Here is a 22751-nt window from a genome sequence, read left to right on the forward strand (position 1 = left end):
AGTGCAGAAAACCCCATGTTACAGGCAAGGAAACCGCAGGTTAATCAGAAATTGATGCTGGCCAACATTACAAAACAACCACAAATCTCAGTCTTAGCCCTATAAACAGACACTTTTGTGCTTAGGTTACCACCTCAAGTAAGTCATTGTGAAGTGGGGGAATGAACGAGAGGGCTCCGCTCCAGGTTGTCACGCAGGGACTCAGGCTCCTTCCAGGACCTCAGAGTCCTCCCCTGGATCCTGTCTATCGGAGGAGGAAGGAGGGAACAGGGAGCTCTCAGGGGATTTTAGGGGCTGAAAGCAGACTGCAACCAGACTCCCACCCACATTCCACTGTCCAGAGTTCAGTCATGTGACCTATCTTACTGCGGGGGAGGCTGAAAAACTGCATGGCCACAGGAAAACGAGTTTGACTGCCACCCTGGGGCTCAAAGAGGTGAGGTACCTCGAGGGGCAGTTGGGCCATTTGGTGCCCAAGCCAGTGTTTGGCCTCTGTAGTGCCTTGACTGAAACGGAATTGAACTCCAACCTTCAGAGACCCTCAGTCTTTCAGAGGGGGCATTGGATGGGGCTGGAGGTGCTGAAGGGCTGTGAGGATTAACCGAGGCACTGAGAGAAGAGATCAGCGGAGTGAGTAAGTGGCCCGCAGTCTTCCCTCTCATAGAACTGTAGCCAGGACTGTGGGGCAAGGGGAGGGGAGGTGGTAGGGCGGGACTGGGAGAATCTCAGCCCAGAGGAGAGAAGTGGGGATGAGCGAGTCCACAGAGAGGGGTTCAAGTACTTCTGCTTACTGCTGCCACCTAGCCGTGGAAAGGGAAAGGGCAGGACAACCTGGCTTCCCGATTCTGGTTCTGGTGGGTAAGTGTCCAGGCCACTTCTGTCCCATCCTGATAACCATCAGGTTTCTTAGCAGAAGCTGGCCTTGGCGATGTGTCTACAGCATAGGTGCCAGGATGGGTGAAGTCCCTGTTCCCCAAGATTTTGCTGTGGAAATAGCAACTTCTCCAGGGTGTTCTGCTCAGGCCTCAGCATTCCCCTCAACTGGAGGACTCCCTGCCTGATAAGGCAGGACCTCTAGGGTATACTCAGTGGATAAAGAATCTGCCTGCAATGCAGGAGACACAGGAGACACAGGTTCGATTTCTGGGTTGGGAAGACCTCCTGCAGAAGGAAACGGCAACCTACTCCAGTATTCTTGACTGAAAAATCCCATGGACAGGGGAGCCTGCCAGGCTCCAGTCTAAAGGGTCGCAACGAGTTGGACATGACTAACGGACTAAGCACTAGGGTATGACTATGGCTTCTCTTGCCGAGTGCTACCACAGGGCTGCCCCCGGATGGTGGGCATGGGGCAGGCCCCTCCCAAGCTGGCCTTGGTGGTGGCAATGAGCTTACAGCTGTGTGGGAATGGATTGCTGGGCATCACGGAAATATCCCCAAGGGGGTATAGAGGGCCTGCAAGTCTCTCCAGGGACACATAGCACCTCTATAATATGACCTGGATGGGGAGAGAGTGCAGAAGCTAGTGTACTCCACTCTGTTAAATCACACACAGACACAATTTCCAGGGCAAGTTGGCCTCAGATAACCTGATCAGACCCAGTTCTAGTATCAAGGACCACCATTTTCATCTCCCCAGTTACAGTCCCAGGTGAGCTCACTAACACCAAAGTCTCTCTCCATAGCAGCAGCATCCTTTCCACAGCCAGACCCTGGTCCACCCAACAGGTCTCCTGACCACCAAACCCCAAGAAGCACTTTTCAGACTATGGACTCCAACCCAATAAGGGGTCATGAAATCAACTCAGTGTGTCTTGGCCTGTAGTTTTAAAAACGAGATAGAATCACAGGGTGGAAAGTGCCAGATGCGTGGAATATAGAAACAGTACTGTCCTGTGAAACCCTTGCTTCCCTGTGTGCCTGAGCTCTCACAGGTGGGATGTAATGTTTCTTGTTGTAATTAAAAAAAAAAAAAATGTACTCCAATGTTCATTGCAGCACTGTTTATAATAGCCAGGACATGGAATTAACCTAGATGTCCATCTGCAGACGAATGGATAAGAAAGCTTTGGTACATATACACAATGGAGTATTATTCAGCCTTTAAAAAGAATACATTTGAATCAGTTCTAATGAGGTGGATGAAACTGGAGCCTATTATACAGAGTGAAGTAAGCCAGAAAGAAAAACACCAATACAGTATACTAACGCATATATATGTAATTTAGAAATATGCAAATGATAACCCTGTATACGAGACAGCAAAAGAGACACAGATGTATAGAACAGTCTTTGGGACTCTGGGAGAGGGTGAGGGTGGGATGATTTGGGAGAATGGCATTGAAACACGTATGTTGTCATATGTGAAACGAATCACTAGTTCAGGGTCGATGCATGTTATAGGATGCTTGGGGCTGGCGTGCGGGGATGACCGAGAGGGAGGATGAAGGGAGGAGGGAGGTGGGAGGGGGTTCAGGAGGGGGAACTTATGGAAACCCGGGGCGAATTCATGTCAATGTATGGCAAAACCAACCAATATAATATTGTAAAATAATTTGCCTCCAATAAAAAATAAATTAATTACCAAAAAGAAAAAAAAGAAGAAAAAAAAGTAAAAACACAGTGGTGAGGTAGCCATCTCATTCCTTTCAGAAAGCCTGGGCTCTTTGTGTAAATTAGTCCACACATTTCTCTTCCTCCCCATTTCTCCCCACGGATCCCGCTTCTGCTGCATGCCAAAGAAGGGTAGGATTTTTGCCAAGCCACTCAAAGATAGAAAATAGGAGCCACCACTGCTAGGCACAAAAGGCCCCCCGGTTAAGTACTGATCCCAGGATGCTGGGTGCCTACTTGTCTTGTATTTGCATCTCTAAGAAGGCCACTTAAGTGACCCTTCACAGAACAAAGAAGGACAGCTTCTCTCAATTTAAAAGAAAAGAAAACCCTCCACGCTGCACATTCCTTCCTTGGAGGCTCCTGCGCAGTGGGCTGGTCTGGCAGCACTTGGTTCTGACACATCTGGTGGGTTGTTCGTTCCCTCTCCAGCATCATTCCTGAGGCAGTTATTTGTGGAGCGCCACTCTGTGCCAGACACGGGAAACCACAGACCCGAGCCCCCTGCCCGACTCAGCCTGGCCTGCGTGCGTGTGTGTGTGTGTGTGTGTGTGTGATGAAGACTGCAGCTCCCAGAGGAAGGTGCCGCCCATTGCAGGTGTGTTCTGGGGCCCACCTGCTCCAGCACTGCCGTGGTCCGTCAGAAAAGGGCTAGCTCTCCAGGATGACCGGATTCTCATCATTCCTGCCCGGGGGTGGGAGAGGGCCCTCACATGTAGGAGCACGGATGATGTACTGTTGCATCCTGCATCCCTGCCAAGGCCCATCAGGTCATTACTGTTGCATCCTGCATCCCTGCCAAGGCCCATCAGCCTCACCATCCAATGAGGCTCAGGAGATGAGGTGACTGTTCAAGGCCAGTGCACAGGCAAGAAAAAGCCATTCCTCTCCCGGGGGTCCTCTGGAGCTCCTGGGGCTCTGTTCTTCCCACTGTACCACTGGTAGCATTTGGAAGTGACCAGACAGTGCCACAGATAGAGCAGCAAGTTGCTCAGATGGAGGGGCTGTGCAGGAGGATGGCGGACCTTCCAGGGAGGAGGGGAGGGAGGTGAGCCAGGTCTTTGGGGTTGGGGGCCTTAAGAAAATAGGCTGAATTCTCCGGGCCAGTGAAAGTCAGTCCTGCTGCCAAAGGACCATTGCTCTGGCTGCCTCACTCCCAACTGAATGGCTGTACCAGTTTGCCAGGGCTACTGTCAACAATTACCACTAACTGGGTGGCTTACAACAACAGAAATCTGTTCCCTTAGAGTTCAGGAGGCTAGAAGTCCAAAATGGGGATGTTGGCAGGGCCACGCTCCCCTCGCAGGCCCTAGGGAAGGCCATCCGTGGCTCTCTGCTAGCTCTGCTGTGGTGGGGAACCCTTAGAGTTCGGGAGGCTGGAAGTCCAAAATGGGGATGCTGGCAGGGCCACGCTCCCCTCGCAGGCCCTAGGGAAGGCCGTCCGTGGCTCTCTGCTAGCTCTGCTGTGGTGGGGAACCCTTAGAGTTCGGGAGGCTGGAAGTCCAAAATGGGGATGCTGGCAGGGCCACGCTCCCCTCGCAGGCCCTAGGGAAGGCCGTCCGTGGCTCTCTGCTAGCTGTGCTGTGGTGGGGAACCCTTAGAGTTCGGGAGGCTAGAAGTCCAAAATGGAGATGCTGGCAGGGCCACGCTCCCCTCGCAGGCCCTAGGGAAGGCCGTCCGTGGCTCTCTGCTAGCTCTGCTGTGGTGGGGAACCCTTAGAGTTCGGGAGGCTGGAAGTCCAAAATGGGGATGCTGGCAGGGCCACGCTCCCCTCGCAGGCCCTAGGGAAGGCCGTCCGTGGCTCTCTGCTAGCTGTGCTGTGGTGGGGAACCCTTAGAGTTCGGGAGGCTAGAAGTCCAAAATGGAGATGCTGGCAGGGCCACGCTCCCCTCGCAGGCCCTAGGGAAGGCCGTCCGTGGCTCTCTGCTAGCTCTGCTGTGGTGGGGAACCCTCGGCTTGTAGCTGCACCACTTCAGTCTCTGCCTCATCCTCACATGACCTCCCCTGTGAGCACTTGTCTGTCCAGATTTCTTCTCATAAGGACACGTCATTTAATTTAGGACGCACCCTATTCCAGATCTCATCTTAACTAATTGCATTGGCAAATAAGGCTACATTCCAAGACTTCCGCTCGACGTGAATTTCAGGAGGACAACGATGACCTCTCTAATGACCTCCCTTCTTTCCCAGCCACAGTCTCCCAGGCTCTGTTTCCTCTAATGCAAGTCTGCAGAAAAGCGTCAGGGGCAGCCGTGCCCTTGGGACCCAGGAAGGTGTCACTGACCTTGAGAAGCACTTCCAAATCTGGTGGGGTGTTTTATTTAGTGATTGCAACTCCAGTTTTTAACATTCTGGTATTCCAGAATAGTGTGATTTTAAAACACACTGAACTACAGGTATTTTGTGATATATTTTTTAAAAATCGGAATAATTTACACTTGGGGAAATGCTTCAACAGAAGTTTGGATCCTGTAAAGAAAACTTATTTAAAAAGTGGTTTGCTATTCCTCCACAATCCACAGTGGGAAAAGAACCAAGGCGCCTCTATCACAACATAAATCCTTATTCTGGTTCAAAGACTTTCTAAACCAGTGGTCTTCAAGTACAGCTGTTCCCTGCGACCCATCCACCAGACCAACCAACCCAGGAGAACACTGCAGAAAGTGAGACAAACTGAAAATGCTTTTTATAAAACACAACTGGGCTCATGTTCAATGAAAAGATGTAGTCCCTGCTATACAAAAAAAAAAAAAGTTAAAAAAACCCTCTAGAATACTAAATAAGAAAAAAGATTATTTGAAGATAAAGTACTCAAAGGATAATATTAGTTTGAAATTTAGTTTAGAACAATCTCCTCAAAAATTTTATAGCAGTTAGAAAAAATGGGCATTAAAATATGCTCATGATTCAAAAATAACATCAAATAGTGTGATTTCATTTCAAGAGTTCATTATTATTAAAATTTTCTTTGTTTTATCAGCCTTGGTTTATTATTTTTGAATAACATTTTATTAATTCATCTACTAATAATTTTTATTAGGAGGGTACTACTTTTAACCTTTATATTTCATAAGTTTACGTTTTCATTTCATGCTTTCCATATCTATATAATTTCTATTTGAAATGTATATTTAGCTTCACTGAAATTAACAATGTTATGTATTCTGTATGCCTTTTGGTGGAAAGTATTGATAACTAATGCCTATATTTTAGCAATGCAAGAACAAACACCTGCATGCCTGTGTGTTATTTTGCTCTACCAACCGCAATTACTAACATCTTACTGATCAGCTACTGCTAAATATGTTCCAGGGACAAGGCTTAATGCTTTACATGAAGCTGCTTTTACTGAGTCCATTTTACAGAAGAAGAGACTGATGTTTAAGGGGTAATGTGACTCCCTCAGGACCCCAGACCTGGGCAGAGGCTGAACCAGAACTGAATCTCAGACAGCGTGATGGAACACCCCACCCTAAATTACAGCTGCACAAGACAAACAAATGGAGGTGTCGAATGACTCAGCCAATACACAAAAACTATCATTTTCTAGCCATCTTTTCATTATCTACACTAGAGTTCACAGACTCAAACTTTTATAGAGAGATCAGACAGGTAAGGTGTACCGAAAAAGCAGGTGTCAGGGCGGGAGGAAAGCTGGGACAGGGCAGTAGGAAAAGGTGGGGGTTCTGGCTAACTAGAGGATAGATATTCAGGCTCTGTCAAAAGGGGCAGCTATTACTGAGCTCCTGTTAATTGTTTGTATGGGGAAAGCAACCCCAATTTCACCCTATAGAAATCTACATTGAATGCATGCATGCTAAGTCGCTTCATTAGTGTCCGACTCTTTGCAACCTTATAGACTATAGCCAGCCAGGCTCCTCTGTCCATGGGATTCACCAACTAAGAATATTGGAGTGGGTTGCCAAGTCCTTCTCCAGGAGATCTTCCTGACTCAGTGATCAAACCCACATCTCTTATGTCTCCTGCATTGGCAAATGGGTTCTTTACCACTAGCGCCACCTGAGATCTATGGGTAAAATCTTTTGTGCATTAAAATACTCCATGAACCAAACAAATATGTCTTATGGGCCAGAATCAGCTCATGGGCAATCAGCCCTGGTTTGCAGCTTGGCTTGCAGCCTGAGAACTAGACTTAGTGTCTTGTCACTGTTTGCCTCTCTCTACCATCACTTTCAGCTTCCTTCCTGCTTTTGAGTTGCTACTTTTTCATAATTTTATTTTATCAAGCATCTTGAAAAGCCCAGCACCAGGTCCTGCGTGCACCTATGTAAGTCCCTCTTTCAGGAGGTCATAGTCCAGGGTTGTACTGGTGTTGTTTCACTTGGGAGCATTGCTTTGCATTTTAACATGGACATGAATCCCTCAGGACACATTCCTATAACCCAGATTCTGTTTCAGCAGTTCTGGGTGGGGCCTGAGAATCTCCATTTCCAACAAGCTCCCAGATGATGCTGATGCAGCTGGTCCATGGACCACATCTTGTTTAGGAAGGACCTAAAGAATAGCCCTGCATCTAAAGAAGTTCCTAAGCTGAAGGCTCCCTGTCAGAGGAGCCTCTGTACCTGGGCTTGGCTTCTCAGAGGTGACCTGGGTCATCCAGCTCCCCACCACTAATCCCCTGCCACATTCCTCCCCACATCCTAATTTATCTAGAGATTTAGTCTAGCTGAGATCACTCATAAAGAATGTTATCTACATCTTTGTTCTGAACTGGCACTGAGCATACTGCACATCACCCTTTCCTATCCGGTATGCATATCTCTAGCTGAGGAATTTCTGTCTGCGCCCCTCCGTGTCTCAGAGCTGTGGTGCCCAGCACCCGCCTCAGCTCCTGCTGGCAGCCTAGGATGGGACCCTGAAGGGGGACTCCCCAAGATGGACCTTGGACTGCATCGTGTACTAGCCATGTGACTTTAGACAAGTTACCCCTCTGTGCTTCACTACCATATCGCTACGATGGGAGTGTAAGGTCTACACACCGGGTGTCAGGGAGATTGAACCAATACACTGTATGGTGCCCTTCCCACTTCTATTTCTAAAAAGACACTCAACAGATGACTTTAAGAATCTCATGTTGCTTGTGTCTCGTGGAAGATGTTAATATACGAAACTTACTCCTATTGCTATCCCAGGAATAACCAGTTGCTCTTGAAGGAATTAGCAAGTTTCCCCTGAGAGTGAACTTTTATTCCATCAGTCAGCAATCATGTTCCTGTACCTGGTCCAGGTCAGGGCACGCGGGAGGTAGCCATGCAGAAGGTAGGCAGACACATGAACAGTCACCAGGGCTGCGGGAGTGCCACACACAGGTGTCTGAGAAGTCACGAAGTATCAAATGAGCAGTTCAACACCACATTTACCAATTTTCAAATAATATTCTCAATGTTTTTTTTCAGCTGAAATACTTCTGAGAAACATGGGACCTGGATGTTAGTCATCAATCAGTAAACCACAGAATTGCCAGAAAGTCACAAAATTAGGAGAAAGTACTGTATTTGTCATATTAGAGACATTCTGGCTGAAAACATATCTGAAGGTTAAAAAACATACTGAGTATATCGTTTGAAAATGTTGCTAACTACTTTTTAAAATACGCTGATCCTTTATTTCTTGATTGTGTAGACACCTTGCTATAATAATTGCTAAACTTTACAGAATACTTAACACAGGGTAGTACTGTCCTAAGATATAGATTATCATATCCCCAAAACACAATGGGATATGTACTTTTAAAAAATTACCTTCTGAAGTAATTCTAGATTCACAAGAAATTGCAAGGAATTGTACAGCAAGGTCCCATGTACTCTACACCCAGCCTCCTCCAGTTTTAGCATCTTACATAACTACATCCCACCATGGAAACCAGGAAATTGACCTTGCACAATCAATCCACAAAGCTGATTCAGATTCTGCCAGTTATACATACTGGGTGTGTGTGTGTGTGTGTGTGTGAGTCTACTGAGGTGGGGGAGGGGTCTACATAGCTTTATCACACATGTAGTTACATGCAAGTATCACCACCATTAAGATACTTAACTATACCATCAGAATAAGGCTCCCTCTGCTCCCTCTGTATAGTCACATCCAGCCACTTCACCCCCACCCCTAAGCCAAGGTATAGACACTTTATTCTCATTTTATATATGAGGAAACTGAGGCATAGAGAAGTTAGCAACTTGACCAAGTGCATGTAGTTAAGTTCTAGGTCTGTTTTTTTTTTTAAATATATTTATTTGGTTGCACTGAGTCTTACAATAGCTACAGCACGCAAGATCTTTCCTTGTGCACAGACTCTCCAGTTATGGCACTCGGGCTCAGTAGTTGTGGCATCTGGGCCTAGTTGCTCTGCACCATGTGGGATCTTACCTCTTTGACCAGGGATCGAACCGGCATCTCCTGCATTGCAAGGCAGATTCTTAACCACTAGGCCACCAGGGAAGTCCTTGGGTCCGGTTTTTGAACTCTGTCATTAAAGAGACTCATTGTGGGGAGGGGTTTGCAGGGAGTGTGTGGAGTCTGGAATGGCTTCCTAGATCCTTGATCTCAGTCTTGAATGGAGAAACCGCATCGCTTACAGTGGAGGAGGGGTGGAACATCAGATGCCATGGGAGTGGAACTGAAGGCTCGAGAAGGCCTGCTTCCTGCAACATCGAATCCAGGTGTCACAGCCACTAGCCTGGGTTCCTGTGACCTCACTTTGACTCTATCATCTTTATCCCTGAATTGCTGCTCCCTCCCTCTGTCCTTTCTTAGTTGGCCATCAACCCAGCAGTCATTTTGGATTCTACTTCCAACATCCTATCCCTCACCAGGTCTGAACATTTCACCTCCCAGCCATCCTCCATCCTCCTGGCCTCTGCTTGGTTCTAACTTGAGCAGTCCTTGCTGCTCTATTAAAGCAGCGCACCACCCCCCAGCCCCCAACACCCCCCCACACACACACACTGGTTCTGGGTCCCTCTTGTTACCCCCTGTTTAATCCAGTCTTTTCACTGTTGCTAAATATGATCATAACTTTCCCGTTTAGGACCTTCTGTGGTTCCTCATTGCCTATAAGACTGTCCACATGCCAAGGCTCTCTGGGATCTAACCAAGCGAATGGCTCAGAGTTAGCCAAGCTGTTTCCTGCCCCAGGATACTGGCACAAACGTGTGTGTCTCCTCCAGTGCTCCCCATCAAGGCCAGACACACAGCACTGGGCTGAAGTTGGAGATGTGAATCCGATATGGACCTTGCATCTAAAGAGACCTAAGTCTGATGAGAGAAATATAACCGTCCACAAAAGAAAAGGAGGTAAAAAACCAGGAGGTACTTTTCAAATCATGCATGAAAGGTGCAACCACAGAAGCAAGAGAAGTTTGAATGAGAAGCCCCAAGATGGGGGAAGGTGGGTCATCTCCTGGAATAAGGATGACAGTGGCAAGCCTAGAGCTGGACCCACGCACCTCTCCCAGCCAGGGCACGACACTTCCTGGAGTGCCCACAGGCCATGAAGGTGGCCCTCACAGTGTAGATCAGAAGGCTGCGGGTTAGAGAGTCAGGAAGAATGTCATACTTGCCAAGATGAAGTTGAGCCAACGCACTAGGGTACAGACCTCATTACACACTTAGGAAGTCAGGCTAGGCTGCCTGGTGGCAGACAGCCCCGGGTGGGCCACTAAAGATTCTTTCTGATTGGCCTCGTACAAGAGAGACGGCTTCAGTCCAATCTCCTGGTGGACCACAGCTTTAACTTGCAAGCATGCAGGCGGCACCTCCCAGGTCAACATTCCCTGATGCCCTCTGTGGGTGCCAGGAGATCCACCTAAAGTCCCCCCTGCCTTAGCAGTTTAGGATGTGGGATAAGTAGAGACTTGCAGCAAATTCAGGAGCATTTCTATCAACAGGACCGAAAGGAGAGGAGAGAGGGCAGCAATGGCCTTGGACCCAGGGCCAGGGATGGACGGAAAGAACATGGGGCTGGGCCGTGATGGGTGGAGTACACTCAGCCCCTGGAGAAGCCATACCCCTTCTGGGTGCCAAGTTTATGGATGGGATAAGGACACTGGTGAGATGTGGGCTGAATTTATTTATGATTGGAGGCTGCAAGGGCTAGTGAATTTGAAGGAAGAGGTCAACAAGGGTTGTTAGGCTGTGTTCACAGGCTGGAGCCTAGTGCAAAAGAACAGACAGGTCCTGCATTTATATCCAGAGGCCCACGATCAGGGCTGGCTTCAGGGGCCTGTGACCAGGGCAGGTGTAAAGGAGCTCCCTGGGAAGGACCCTGCGCTAGGCATTTGGTGTTCTCTGGTGGCTGTCTTGAGGTTGTCAATCATTTTGTCTTTAAATTTGTATTTTGTAAGTGAGGTCTGACGGGCCACTGGAGTGTGTTCAAAGGCTTGGAAGCTCAGCTCTCCTGTGGTCCTGCCCTTAGACTCCTGTCTCCAGGGATGCTCAGCCACCTCCTGCCTCCTGGTGCCCTGGGCTAACAGCACGTCTCTGCTTCCCCCTAGTGACTGCTGCCACCCCTTCCCCTGGTCTGGTGGAGAGCTGGGGTCAGGAGCACATACCCGGCAGAGCCTCAGGGTGGAACACGGTGGTGACCGTCCCTGGCTTGGTTGACAGCACCAGTGCACGGAGTAGGGCTTCGGGCTGTGGGAAAGAAGATGCTGGGATGGACTCTCTTGTCCAGGATGGGGCCTGGCACCATGGTCCAGTGGCTGTTGGGAAGGAGACCCGGCAGCTGATGGGCATGTGCACTGCACCTTGGGGGACCCTGGGTGCCTGTGAGTGGTCTCCTCTTATCCCATGAGTATCCCCATGCCCAAGGGAGTGTGCTATTTAAATAGCAAATAAAAAACCCCATGCCTGGTCTGTCTGTGGCCCCCACAAAGCACAGCTACACCTGCTCCTGCACTGCAGCATTTCACATCTGTTTCTCTGGCCGTGAAGCCCCTTGGTGCCCTCTCCCCTTCACAGTGGAGCAGCTCAGCCTTGCTTGCATTGGACCCTCCTAGCACAGTGCCGGATCGTCACCTCCTTTATTCCAGACTCATGTCTCCATGAACAGAGCCTCTGGGCTCCTCACTGCCCTCCATTGTGCTCAGGACCAAATACATAAATTGTGGGGCCTAGTGCAAAGTAAAACTGCAGGACTCTGTCTTCAAAAAGCAGGAAAAAGCACTGTTAAGGGCACTAAATTTGAAATTTCTCCCTTTCTTCCATGAGCTCCCTTTCAAACTGTCTAATTATCCCAGGCCAGCAACAGTGGCATTATCTGGGAGCATGTTAATAAAAACACATTCTCCAGCCCCATCCCAGACCTCAGAATCTGTAACTGTGGGGATGAGCCTAGTATCCAGGGCTTTGGACGAGCGCTGCAGGGGCTTGGACATACAGGAAAACTTGAGAACAACTGCTGGAGGGCTGGAATATGTTTGTTCTGAAAGCCACAGACTAAAGAAACATGAAGCTTGCTTGTATGTGGCAGATAAAAGAGAAGTTGAAAGATAGGGAGAGAGGGAGGGAGAGAGAGAAAGAGGAGAGAGGAAGGGAAGAAGAGAGAGGAGGGAGGGAGGGAGGGAGGGCAGAGAGGACCGGCCAGCGGAGAGTGCACGGCCTCTGCGCGCCCACGTGTCTTAGTTCACTTGATGTTCACAGCTTTCTTGCCAAGTAGGTAGTTTTGTTTCCACCAGCAGAAGATGAAAATGAGACCCAGAGAATGTAAGCTACTGCCCTGAATTCTTGGCATTAGTGAGTGGGGGAGCTAAAACGTGACTCTCAGTATCTGACTCCAGAACCTCAGCTTCCCCCCAACCCCTTTGCTCCTCCTCCCCCACCCCCTTCATTTTCGGAGTCCTGGGCTCCCCAGGTGGCATAGCAGTAAAGAATCCACCTGCCAAGAAGGAGACACTGGTTCGATCCCTGGGTCGGGAAGATCTCCTGGAGGAGGAAATGCAACTCACTCCAGTATTCTTGCCTGGGAAAATCCCATGGATAGAGAAGCCTGGAGGGCTACAGTCCTTGGGGTCACAAAGAGTCAGACATGATTTAACAACCAAATGGCAACAGTATTGAGCTATTCTCTGTCAGGCACCACATCCAGCTGCCTCCTCATCCAGGCCTCCACCGTGCAGTACGGCTCTACCAGACACATGTGACTGCTTGAAATACAGCTGGTGTAACTGGGCCAGGGGATTGTCGATTTCATTATAAACGTGGCTTGCTTTGGATTTCTGTCAAACAGGGCTGCTCTAGAACGTGATTTTGGCCAAAGGGATGAACTGCAACTTCCTCTGCAAGACCGTGTACTTCCAGGGACACCAGTGGGGGTTCCCCGTACCTGGTCTGGTGTTTAGTTAAGAAAAGTGAGGTTAAGACAGGAGGGCTAGAACACAAAGCAGGAAAGTATCAGAAACCACTTTCGTATTTGTTGATTCTCCCACCCTCAGGGGTGGGGAGTGTTTGTGAACTGCTCATCTAATTTCATTTCTAGTCATTACCCACTGTCTGGCGCGCCGCAGGCAAACTCAGAGGGGCCACAGGGGGTCAGGCTGATATGCTGGCTGGCTGGTACCAGGTGCCGAGATAGGCTGAGCTCGGCATCCCGCTCAGGAGGGAGCTAATGAGATGAGTGATGCTCCAGGGATGTCAGAAGCCCCGTATCAGTCTACTTCTACAGAGTGATCTGTGTGTGCTGGCTTTACTTCAAGGTCAGGCCATAGAGATAGCAGGCAGCAGAGATAGCAGGCAGCAGTTCTCCTATCTGCTCCAAGCTGCAGGCAAATAAGGATGGGTAGCTATAAGCTCAAGGATAGAGAGAGGCTTCAAAGACCCAGCACAGCCCTAAGAAATTGCTGGAACCCATTCTCCTAGGGGAAGCTTGGCTGTGGAAGGCTACTCTCCTGGGGCAGGTAGACACCTCGGAGGCCTCCTCATCTTACAGTTGGGGAAACCAAACCAAGGACATCTGCTCTGGCTGCCTCCAGCAAGTTAGAGGCTGGGCTGGGTCTGTCGTTATTGTTGTTTAGTCGTTAAATAGTGTCTGATTCTTTGCGACCCCATGGACTGTAGACCTCCAGGTTTCTCTGTCCATGGGATTTCCAATGCAAAAATACTGAAGTGGGTTGCCATTTCCTTCTCCAGGGGCTCTTCCTGATCCAGGGATCAAACCTACCTCTCCTGCATTGGCAGGTGGATTCTTTACCACTGAGCCACCAGGAAAGCCTGGGCTGGGGCTGGGACCCACCTAAACAGACCTCAAAGGCATGTGCATGAGCAGGATCCCCTTGCAAAGAACTTGGCTCATGAGCTTGGAACTACACAGGGAGAATTAGAGCTTGCCTTTAATCAGCTCAGTGAACATTCTGGCTGGCAGGGCAGGGTGGTCTCCTCTGTGGACACTCTCCGGGGTGAGGGTCGGGGCAGAGGGTGGCAATGAGGAGTGGCATTTTACCTCATCTCCTGCCAGGTCCTTGCAATCCCCCACCTCCCAATCCTACATCAGTGGCTTTCCTAACACACAGTTCTGGTTTTAACCATCCCTCCTGCTTGCTGAAGAGTGCAGTGGCTAAGTCCAAGCCTCTTTGTCCAGCATCCAAGGCCCTTTATGACCAGGTCCCCACCCACCTTTCCACTGCGGTCCTCTGCACACCATGTCTCCCACACAGCTTACTTTTCCAGCCCTCTGTGCCTTTGTGTACTCTCTCCTCCTTTCTGGACCATTCCAGGGCTGATCTTCTCTTGTTTGCTCAGCTGGGGCATTTCCCCTTCCCTGTCAAGGCTTAGATTGAGTGAAATCTTCCCCAGCCACCCAGGTGAGCCACTCCCACCCTCTGCTCTGGGCTCTCAGCCCTGTGGATACCCTTGTTGGGGCATGCATCAAACGGTATTGGGATTGATAACTTACAGATGATAGCTAACTGGGAACTGTGTTGTTATTATTAATAATAAGGATAAACAGACTGCAGAGAATAGGGAAGAATGAAAAAAATATCAGCATCAATGCTGAGCCAGGCCCTGGGCTCTCACTGCATCCTCACCAAACCCAAGGCACTTGGCTTTATTATCTTCAAGTTATAAGTGATGAAACGGAGGCTCAGGGACATTGAGTAACTTGTCCAAAATCAGCAGGCCATGGGTGGCAGGGTCGGGCTTCTGACCAGTTCTCCCTGACTTTGGAGAGGACGGTCAGGAGCTGGTCAGAGCTGGGTGCTGTGGGGACACATGTCCTGCTGGGAGAGCACAGAGAAAAGGCACAAACAGCAGGATGGCACATGGGCTGAGCCTCTCGACTCTCTCCCCTGGAACCTTCCTTTCTGTGTGCAGACGCCTGCCTCTAAGGAGCAGAGGCGTTGCTGGCAAGCCCAGGTTCAAGCCACCATCTCCCCAATTTCCACAGGGTGCCACTGCTAGCTCTCTTCACACCTCAGCACCCAATGCCTGGGTGGAACTGAAAACCCAGGGCCTCAAAGCCATCCCCACCCAGGCCTGTTGCCTGCAGGATGCCCACCCAGTGTCTGGGGAGTGGGTGAGGGTCCCAAGCAGTAGGTTAGGGGGAGGGCACCTGCCAGACCTCTGAACTGGGTGGCTCCCCCTACCAGAGCTTCCAGCACTTTATCTTGAGAAATGTGGTCTGCGGGGCCCAAAGCAGACAGGCGCTCTGCGATGGGAACCGGCCCAGATGCCAGAGCTGTGTGACCCCCTATGTGTCCTCCTCCTGCTCCAGAAGACAGCGCCGTCCTGCTCTGAGATTCTGGGCAGCCATTCACGTCTCACCTGGGTTACCCTCAGTTCTGCACAGTGGGGTCTTCGCCCTCCAGCAGGAAATGCTGCCTGTAAAGGGACCTGGACTTGGGGCCTCGGACTCTGATGCAGAGTACCTCCTTTCTCTTCCCTGGAAGCACCCGAGTTCAGTTTGGCAGGAGCAGGAGTGGGGTCCTTGTGCTTACCAGGGGTAGGTTCATGGCCTAAACAAAGCCACTCGGACCTCAGACCCTGAGCCATCGACGCCGCCTGGACTGAAGACAGCAGCGCTCCCGACGCAGCCCTCCCTGCACGGAGCCCCTACCACTCTCCGTTCCTGGCTCTGGGGGTCCTGAGCAGCCCTGCTACTGCCCTTTCCACACCCACCTCTCCAGCTTCCTGGGGGTTGATTCTGCATGGCCCCATAACTTCTGGCTATTTCCCCTTTGCCTGCATTGGTCAGAACTGGATTCTGCCACCTGCCACCAGGGACTCTGGAAAGATATGCCCAGCAACAGAGGAGCCATGATAGACCAGAAGTCACTCGCCTGCAAGACTTAGGGCTCCCGTCTGAATCAGTGGACTGTGACAGCACCATGCTCATACCAGAAGGATGTTAGCAACAAGTTATACTGCTTTATGGATCACCTAACTTGAGCTACCAAACACAAGCATCTTGTGAGTTTAGCAGCTTTTTGTCCAGAGCACTACAGCAGGCTTCTCTCCTTCTTACTCTACCCTGAAGATTCAGAGGAAGGCCTGTGTTTGGCCTATGGCCAGATGCCTGGTAGGCCAACAGGATCAAGCCAACAAAGGCAGACAGCTCTCAAAATGAGAGGGCTGGGTTTTGCCAGACAACTTCGGGCCAGAGAAGAGGTCCAGTTGGGAAGGAGACCTAGGGTCCTTGAATCCCTGTCCCTTCCTGGGGCCTGACTCCTTCAGGCCTGACCCAGAACCCAGCCTTGGAGTGCCGGTGGAGATCGGGTTTCTGTGGCTGGCCGAACTGGCTCAAGCTGCAGCCCACTATTTAGTGACTGTCGGGGCCTGTCAAGAATCAGAGGTGCTGCCTGGCTGAGAAGGCTGGGGGCTGGCTGGAGAACAGGAGCTGGAGGACATGCGCAGCTGTCACAGAATTGGCATGTCTCTCCACTAGATGGCGCTCACAGTATAATTTTTCCTCATTTTAAATTCTATCTTGATGAAAAGTTGTGATTTTTTTTAAATACCGTTGAAGAGCACAGATGACTTAAAATTCATGTGACTGATCTCATGCATTTTCATTCCTGTGTTTCTGTCACGTGTCCAAGAGTTGTCAAGTTTCCCTCCCTCTGGGGTACTGGGTGTGGCCGACACGCACCGCTGCTTGGCTTTCCCCAGCCAGAAAAATGCATCCAGTGGAGGTGATAGAGATTTTCCTTTTCGGCTCTCCCCAAAGGCTGTGTGAACCCCTCACCGCCTAAGACCTGATCTGCTTTCTCTGAGTTGTCTCACAGCTGCCCTCACCATCATTCCGGGCCTTCAGGAGTGGCTGCAAGTTCAAAGGCGAGAGGACAGAGAGGGGCAGGCAGTGCTTGGAACCTGCATACATCCGGTGCTTCGACCATTGCTGTGCTTGGGATAAAGGAGTGTGGGGAGCCTTGATTCCCTCCCTAGACCTCTCTGGCCCAGGTAGGGAAAATACCAGACCTGTACGAGGTGCCTGTGTTGGAGGACTTTGGAAGTCAGACTGTCCAGGTACAAGTCTTGACCCCACTGCCATCCAGCTGTGTAACCAATCCTTTTTAATCCCTAGTGTCCTTTTTTATAGACTAGGCATGGAAGTACCCCTTACCTTAGTGGGATGTCTTGAGTATTGTGGCAGCAGAATAATGGCCCCACAAAGGTGTCCACATTCTAATCCCTAGAACCCTAAGGCCAATCATCCCTAAGGTGAATATGTTACCTTACATGGCAAATGGTCTTCTCCCCCACAAAGTCCAAGAAATCTTTGTAAGCAGCTCTGACAAGATAAAGAGCATGCACACCTGTGATCATTCCAATCTGGTCCTTGGGGCACATGCCCAGGGTCTTTCTGAATTTATGGTGGTGCGTATTGACCTCTACCTTTTGGTTCTGGACTCATCTCACTCCTCCCCGACTCCAAGGCCCAGGCCCCTGACCCCTCTCCCAACCCTTCCTTCCATGTGTCCAGCTCCTCCTCCCCCACACACTGGGGGCCCTGCCTACCTCAATCCTCTCTTTCATTTCTTCTCTACCTTCTCAGCAGAAGGTACTTTCTTTACTTTACTCCTGTTCCATAGTCAACCAAGCCTCTATTTTCCACTCCATACCCTGGGATCTCTCTGTTGCCACCTTCCAATGTGCACTTTCAGCATCAAGATTCTTGCAGTAGATGAAATAATCAAATGATACCATGGGTACTTGAATTTTCAACATGGAGCATGCAACTGGGAGGGTCTCCCTACACTTAACCTGCAGACTGTGTCCTTTGCTCACAGAGCAAAGGTGAATACTCTTTGTCCCAGGCTTGGATTCATTCACTTCTGCTCCTAATGTGCCATAGTTTGCTGGGCTGATCTGTGCCTGGGCTGACCTGTCCCGTGGCCAGGTCACTTCGTCAGAGTGGTTGGGTGGCCGTGCCGCTCTGGGACTGTACATGTACTGGCTCACAGATGCCAGAGGCCCTAGCACACTCGGTCCACAGCCTCGACTTCCCAGAAGAAAGTCAAAATTCAGATGGCACATGATAGGATGTGATGATGAGCTGATAGGATGTGATGATGCTCTTGGTGCCCTGCCCAGACCCCCCGACACTCACTTGTTCCCATCCACACTCGCGGCCTCCGACCTTTTCTGAATGCAGGGAACTTGGCCAAGTGCAGGGCAGGCCGGAAATGCCAGAGTCAGCCTCCCATGAAGCAGCTCTCAGTGAATGGCTGGTGGGAGTTGATGGGTAAACCCCCAGTTCCCTCACTCCTTGGGTGAAACACCTCTGAGTCCTTCCATTGGCGCTGAGCCCCGGGTGCTCACCACAGCACTAGCTCACTAGTGCACCCTGCTGGCTATTCCCTCTTCCTGCTCCTTTCCCCGTGCTTCGTGCTTTCACGTCCAGAAAAATCGCTCAGCTTCCTTGTCTGAGGCTCTGCCTCTAGGATAGGTCAAACTTAGTAAAACGCCACCTCACTATAGAAGCTGGCCCTTCTGTAAACAGACTGATTTTTGCAAGATGCGTTTACTTAGTAAGAATCACATTTTAAAATTGGGAACTTTAAAAACCTGCTTTGTAACTGCAAACATAATAGCAGTTCTTTGAGTTAAATTATTTTCCTGCATCTCAGTTCTGTTCTGGGATTCAGATAGAGCTTATTTTAATGCTCTAAACCTGTGCTCATGGTTTTCCTTGGACTTATTTTCATGTGACTCAGATACTGTGTTTGGACCTTCACTCTAAGGTATCCTCATTGATTGCTTTCCTCTCTTGTTTTATTTGGAATTTTAAAATCCACATTTTCCTCTCATCAAAATTAACTAGCAAGATAATTGACTGGGTTTTTCGAAATTCTCCCCAAATTTACAATATCATCTAGATTTGACCTGAATTTCTGAATTGTGCTTAGAGACAGAGCTCACTTTTGTGCAGAGAGGAATGTTGTAAAGATGGCCCTTCCCAGGCCAGAGCTGCAGCGACACCCTCGCCGGGGCCAGCAGGGCCAGCGCCCACACAGAGATGAAGGGTGCTCAGGCCTACCTGGGCTGATCTCAAAGAGGTGCTTTCCCGGGTCCTCAGGGCCAGGAAGAAGTTCGGTCACCTGTGTCCCTTGTAGAGAAATAAAGCCCTAAACAGAGAAAAAACACAAACATGAGAGCACGAGATGACTGGGAAAGGGCCTCTGTGGTCAGGGTTCTGGGGGGATGGTGAAGCTGAGGGTGAGAGTCCCAGTCCCCCAGGCCCTGGCTGGGTAGGTTAGGAAGGGCAGAGGCCTCCTCTCCATGGCAGGGATGGGGTACAGAGGAGGCCCTGCATGGGGACCCCACTCAAGTGGAATGGCACTACCTTCTAACACTCTTGGAGGTACTTGACTCACAGGAGACTGCCCAGGGTTATCACTCTTCTGGTTAAGGCATGGTAAGCCCATCAGTAGCAGGGAAGAAGACTCCATATTAGGTGGGGCTCCCCGTTCCAGTGTGCCCATTTTAGCTTTTCGGAGGCAGAAGTTTTAGGTGGGAGACAGTCCAGGAGAGGAAGGCTTCTTGTATGTAACTGTCCAGGAGTTGACATGGGGGAATAGATCTGTATGAGCCCAGCTGTGCCCCCTCCTGGCTGCGTGAGACCTCATTTCTTTACCCATTACATGGGCATCAGCTAGCATGCAGAAGGCACCCAGCACAAATCATGCCTCAAGCCCCATATATCCCTATGTGTATATTACAGGGGGTGGAATTTATAGTTTATAGCACTTCTAATGCTGAAATCTGGTAGCCAGGCTGAAAGACGCAGAGAAAGAGCATGGGATATAGGGACCTGCAAGTTGGGTTTGAGCCCCTGTGCTGCACTTCTAAGCTGGGTGGCTACTTAACCTCTCTGAACCTCAGTCTGCATGTCTGTACAATAGGATAGTAACTCCCACTTCTCAGGGGCACTGAGATGCCAGATTCCTGTTGAAGAAATCCTGTTCTAAACAACAAGGTGCTGTTATAACCACCTTGACTCCCCCTGTCCCCACACTTGGGGCTAGGAAGGCCCTCCTTCATCCCCTTTCTCGATGCTAGTAACTGAAGTCCCCTGAGGCCTTTCATTCATGCTCAGATTTGTTCAACTCGGACTACACACAGCTCGAACTACACATTATTGGTTCTCTCCATGGGAAACTCATTTTAAACTCCACACCTACAATCTAACTACCAGGGTTCAAATCCTGGCTCAGCTACTTCCTGGCTGTGTGACCACAGGCAAATTGTTTAACATCTCTGCGCAACCTCCAATTTCCTTACCTAAGAAGTAAGAATAATAATAGGCTGTTTGTGAGCACTAAGTGAATTAGTACTTGGGAAGCCCTCAGAGGAGTACCTGGCACGGTGAAAGCTGTGCATTTGCTAAATAAACCCCAGCTCTTACTCTGTGTCAGGGTTCCACACCAAGTGAAGAAGATCACCCCTATCTGAACTTGCCCAGGTGACTGGCGCTGTCACCTGCTTTATCCACATGGGCGCCTCCAGTCCCCACTCCCACGTGTGCTCACAGAACGCTCTTCTTTCCACCCCTATCTTTTCCAGGCAATTTCTGGCTTTAAAGGTGACTGGAGGCTCCACAGGGGGACTTCCCAGATGGCTCAGTAATATAGAATCTGCCTGCCAATGCAGGAGACGCGGGTTCCATCCCTGGGTTGGGAAGATCCCCTGGAAGAGGAAATGGCAACTCACTCCAGTATTTTTGCCTGGAGAATTCCATGGACAGAGGAGCCTGGCGGGCTTCAGTCCGCACTCATGGAGGTGCCACGTGGCTGCAGAAGTCCTGTGCTACATGAACACACAGAGATGCCTTTTCTCATTTAAACAATGTAAAGGCAGAATGGCATTTTTACCCATGGATGCTTGCTTTAGAGAAATCAAGGCAATAAACCAGAGAACCAGATGGTAATCGTTGTAACTGAATTAACAGTTTCTTTCCAGGGAACCTAGAGCTAGTGGGAGTAAATCAGGACTGCAACCCCAGGAAGCGGATACATGTTCATTGCAGGATGTGGTGAGATCCATCACTGGCTAATGGGAAGGGTCTCTTGTGTGAGCTGTTTCAGTACCTGTCGCGGTATAATTTTCGAGCACTTTGCCTTTTTTTCTTCTGTGCTTCAATATCTGTCATTCATAAAATGGGAGTAGCAATATTGACACTGACATTAGTTTCTACTCCAGCTAAATGGAAAAGCAGCAATAACTCCTGTTTACAGAGCTTGTACTATATTCCTGGCTCTTTGCCTAAACTACTGGATTTAATCTCTCCTGAGGTCCCATAGTGGTGAGTACTACTATTCTCACTTTCTTGGACAAGCAGAAGGAGGTTGGAGAGGTGACGTAACCAGTCTCCACGCACCCCTGCTGGCAAGGGTGAGCTGGGATGTGCGCCCGGGGGTGTCTGATGCCGGAGTACTTTCCCTCCACACTTGTGACAACAGTTGCCGACTGACTTTGTGCGCAAGAAGCTTGCCTGGAGAGCCACCAGGCTCTGGGACACACCAATCAGTGCTCAGTCAGAATCCCAGTGTGGCTCCCATCACTGTGAAGGGGCCTCAGAACTGGCTTTTCTGTTTCTGGCATGATATTTGTGATGACAAATACATAGAAGACAGTATGACGCTTCCAGCATAGGTCTCAACCTTGATCAGGCATCAGAATCACCCTAGGGCTTGTTAAAACAGAGTACTAGGTCTGGTGGTATTGTGGTAAATGTTTACCAACAGGCTCTCCGATACAAACAAGGCAATCTGATTTGTACTGTCTGCAACTTCTGTGATTTACTCCCCGTGGCCAATTTCATGTCATCATTGAATGTGACTCCGAGAAGAAATTTATTGCAGTGTTCCTGCTACACAAACATGACAGTGGTCAACAGGCTCTGTTCTGTTGCTGTTCAGTCTCTGAGTCATGTTGGACTCTTTGTGACCCCATGAACTGCCACACACCAGGCTTCCCTGTCCTTCACCACCTCCCTGAAATTTGCTCAAACTCATGTCCACTGAGCCGATGATGCCATCCAACCATCTGATCCTCTGTCGCCCCCTTCTCCTTTTGCCCTTAGTCTTCCCAGCATCAGGGTCTTTTCCAGTGAGCTGGCTCTTTACATCAGGTGGCCAAAGTATTGGAGTTTCAACTTCAGCATTAGTCCTCCCAATGAATATTCAGGGTTGATTCCTGGTTGGATCTCCTTACTGTCCTAGGGACTTTCAAGTGTCTTCTCCAGCATCACAGTTTGAAAGCATCAATTCTTTGGTGCTCAGCCTCCTTTATGGTCCAACTCTCACATCCATACACAACCACTGGAAAAATCAAAGCTTTGACTATATGGACCTTTGTCAGCAAAATGATGTCCCTGAGCATAAATAGTAGTAAATGAAGTCAAACAATTGGGGGTGATATATTTTGAGGACTGATTACTTTGTTTCAGTTATTTTTTAAATTTATTTTATTGAAGTATAGTTGATTTACAATGTCATGTTAGTTTTGTATGTACAGCAAAGTGATTCAGTTTTTATATATATATGTATATACTTTTTCATTATGGCTTATTAGAGCATATTGAATATAGCTCCCTGTGCTATACAGTAGGACCTTGTTTATCCATTGATTATCTTTGTTTTTAATATAATTTATTTAATTGCAGGCCTGTATGATTTAAATTC

At 49.4% G+C, this 22751-nt stretch overlaps 1 protein-coding gene across 5 annotated transcripts in view; it reads right to left on the reverse strand.

The window, feature by feature from the left end:
* ARHGAP22 (Rho GTPase activating protein 22) overlaps window positions 1-22751 on the reverse strand; it is a 182389-nt gene that overhangs the window by 85598 nt on the left and 74040 nt on the right. For all 5 annotated transcript variants that reach the window (XM_088842087.1, XM_088842085.1, XM_088842086.1 and 2 more), the window contains one exon: window positions 19106-19193. In XM_088842087.1, the coding sequence (XP_088698213.1) occupies window positions 19106-19193 (88 nt within the window). The remainder of the gene's footprint in view (window positions 1-19105; window positions 19194-22751) is intronic.

Source organism: Moschus berezovskii, chromosome 12, assembly GCF_049115385.1.
Source record: "Moschus berezovskii isolate FMDL1 chromosome 12, NW_MosBer_1.0, whole genome shotgun sequence".
Taxonomy (NCBI): domain Eukaryota; kingdom Metazoa; phylum Chordata; class Mammalia; order Artiodactyla; family Moschidae; genus Moschus; species Moschus berezovskii.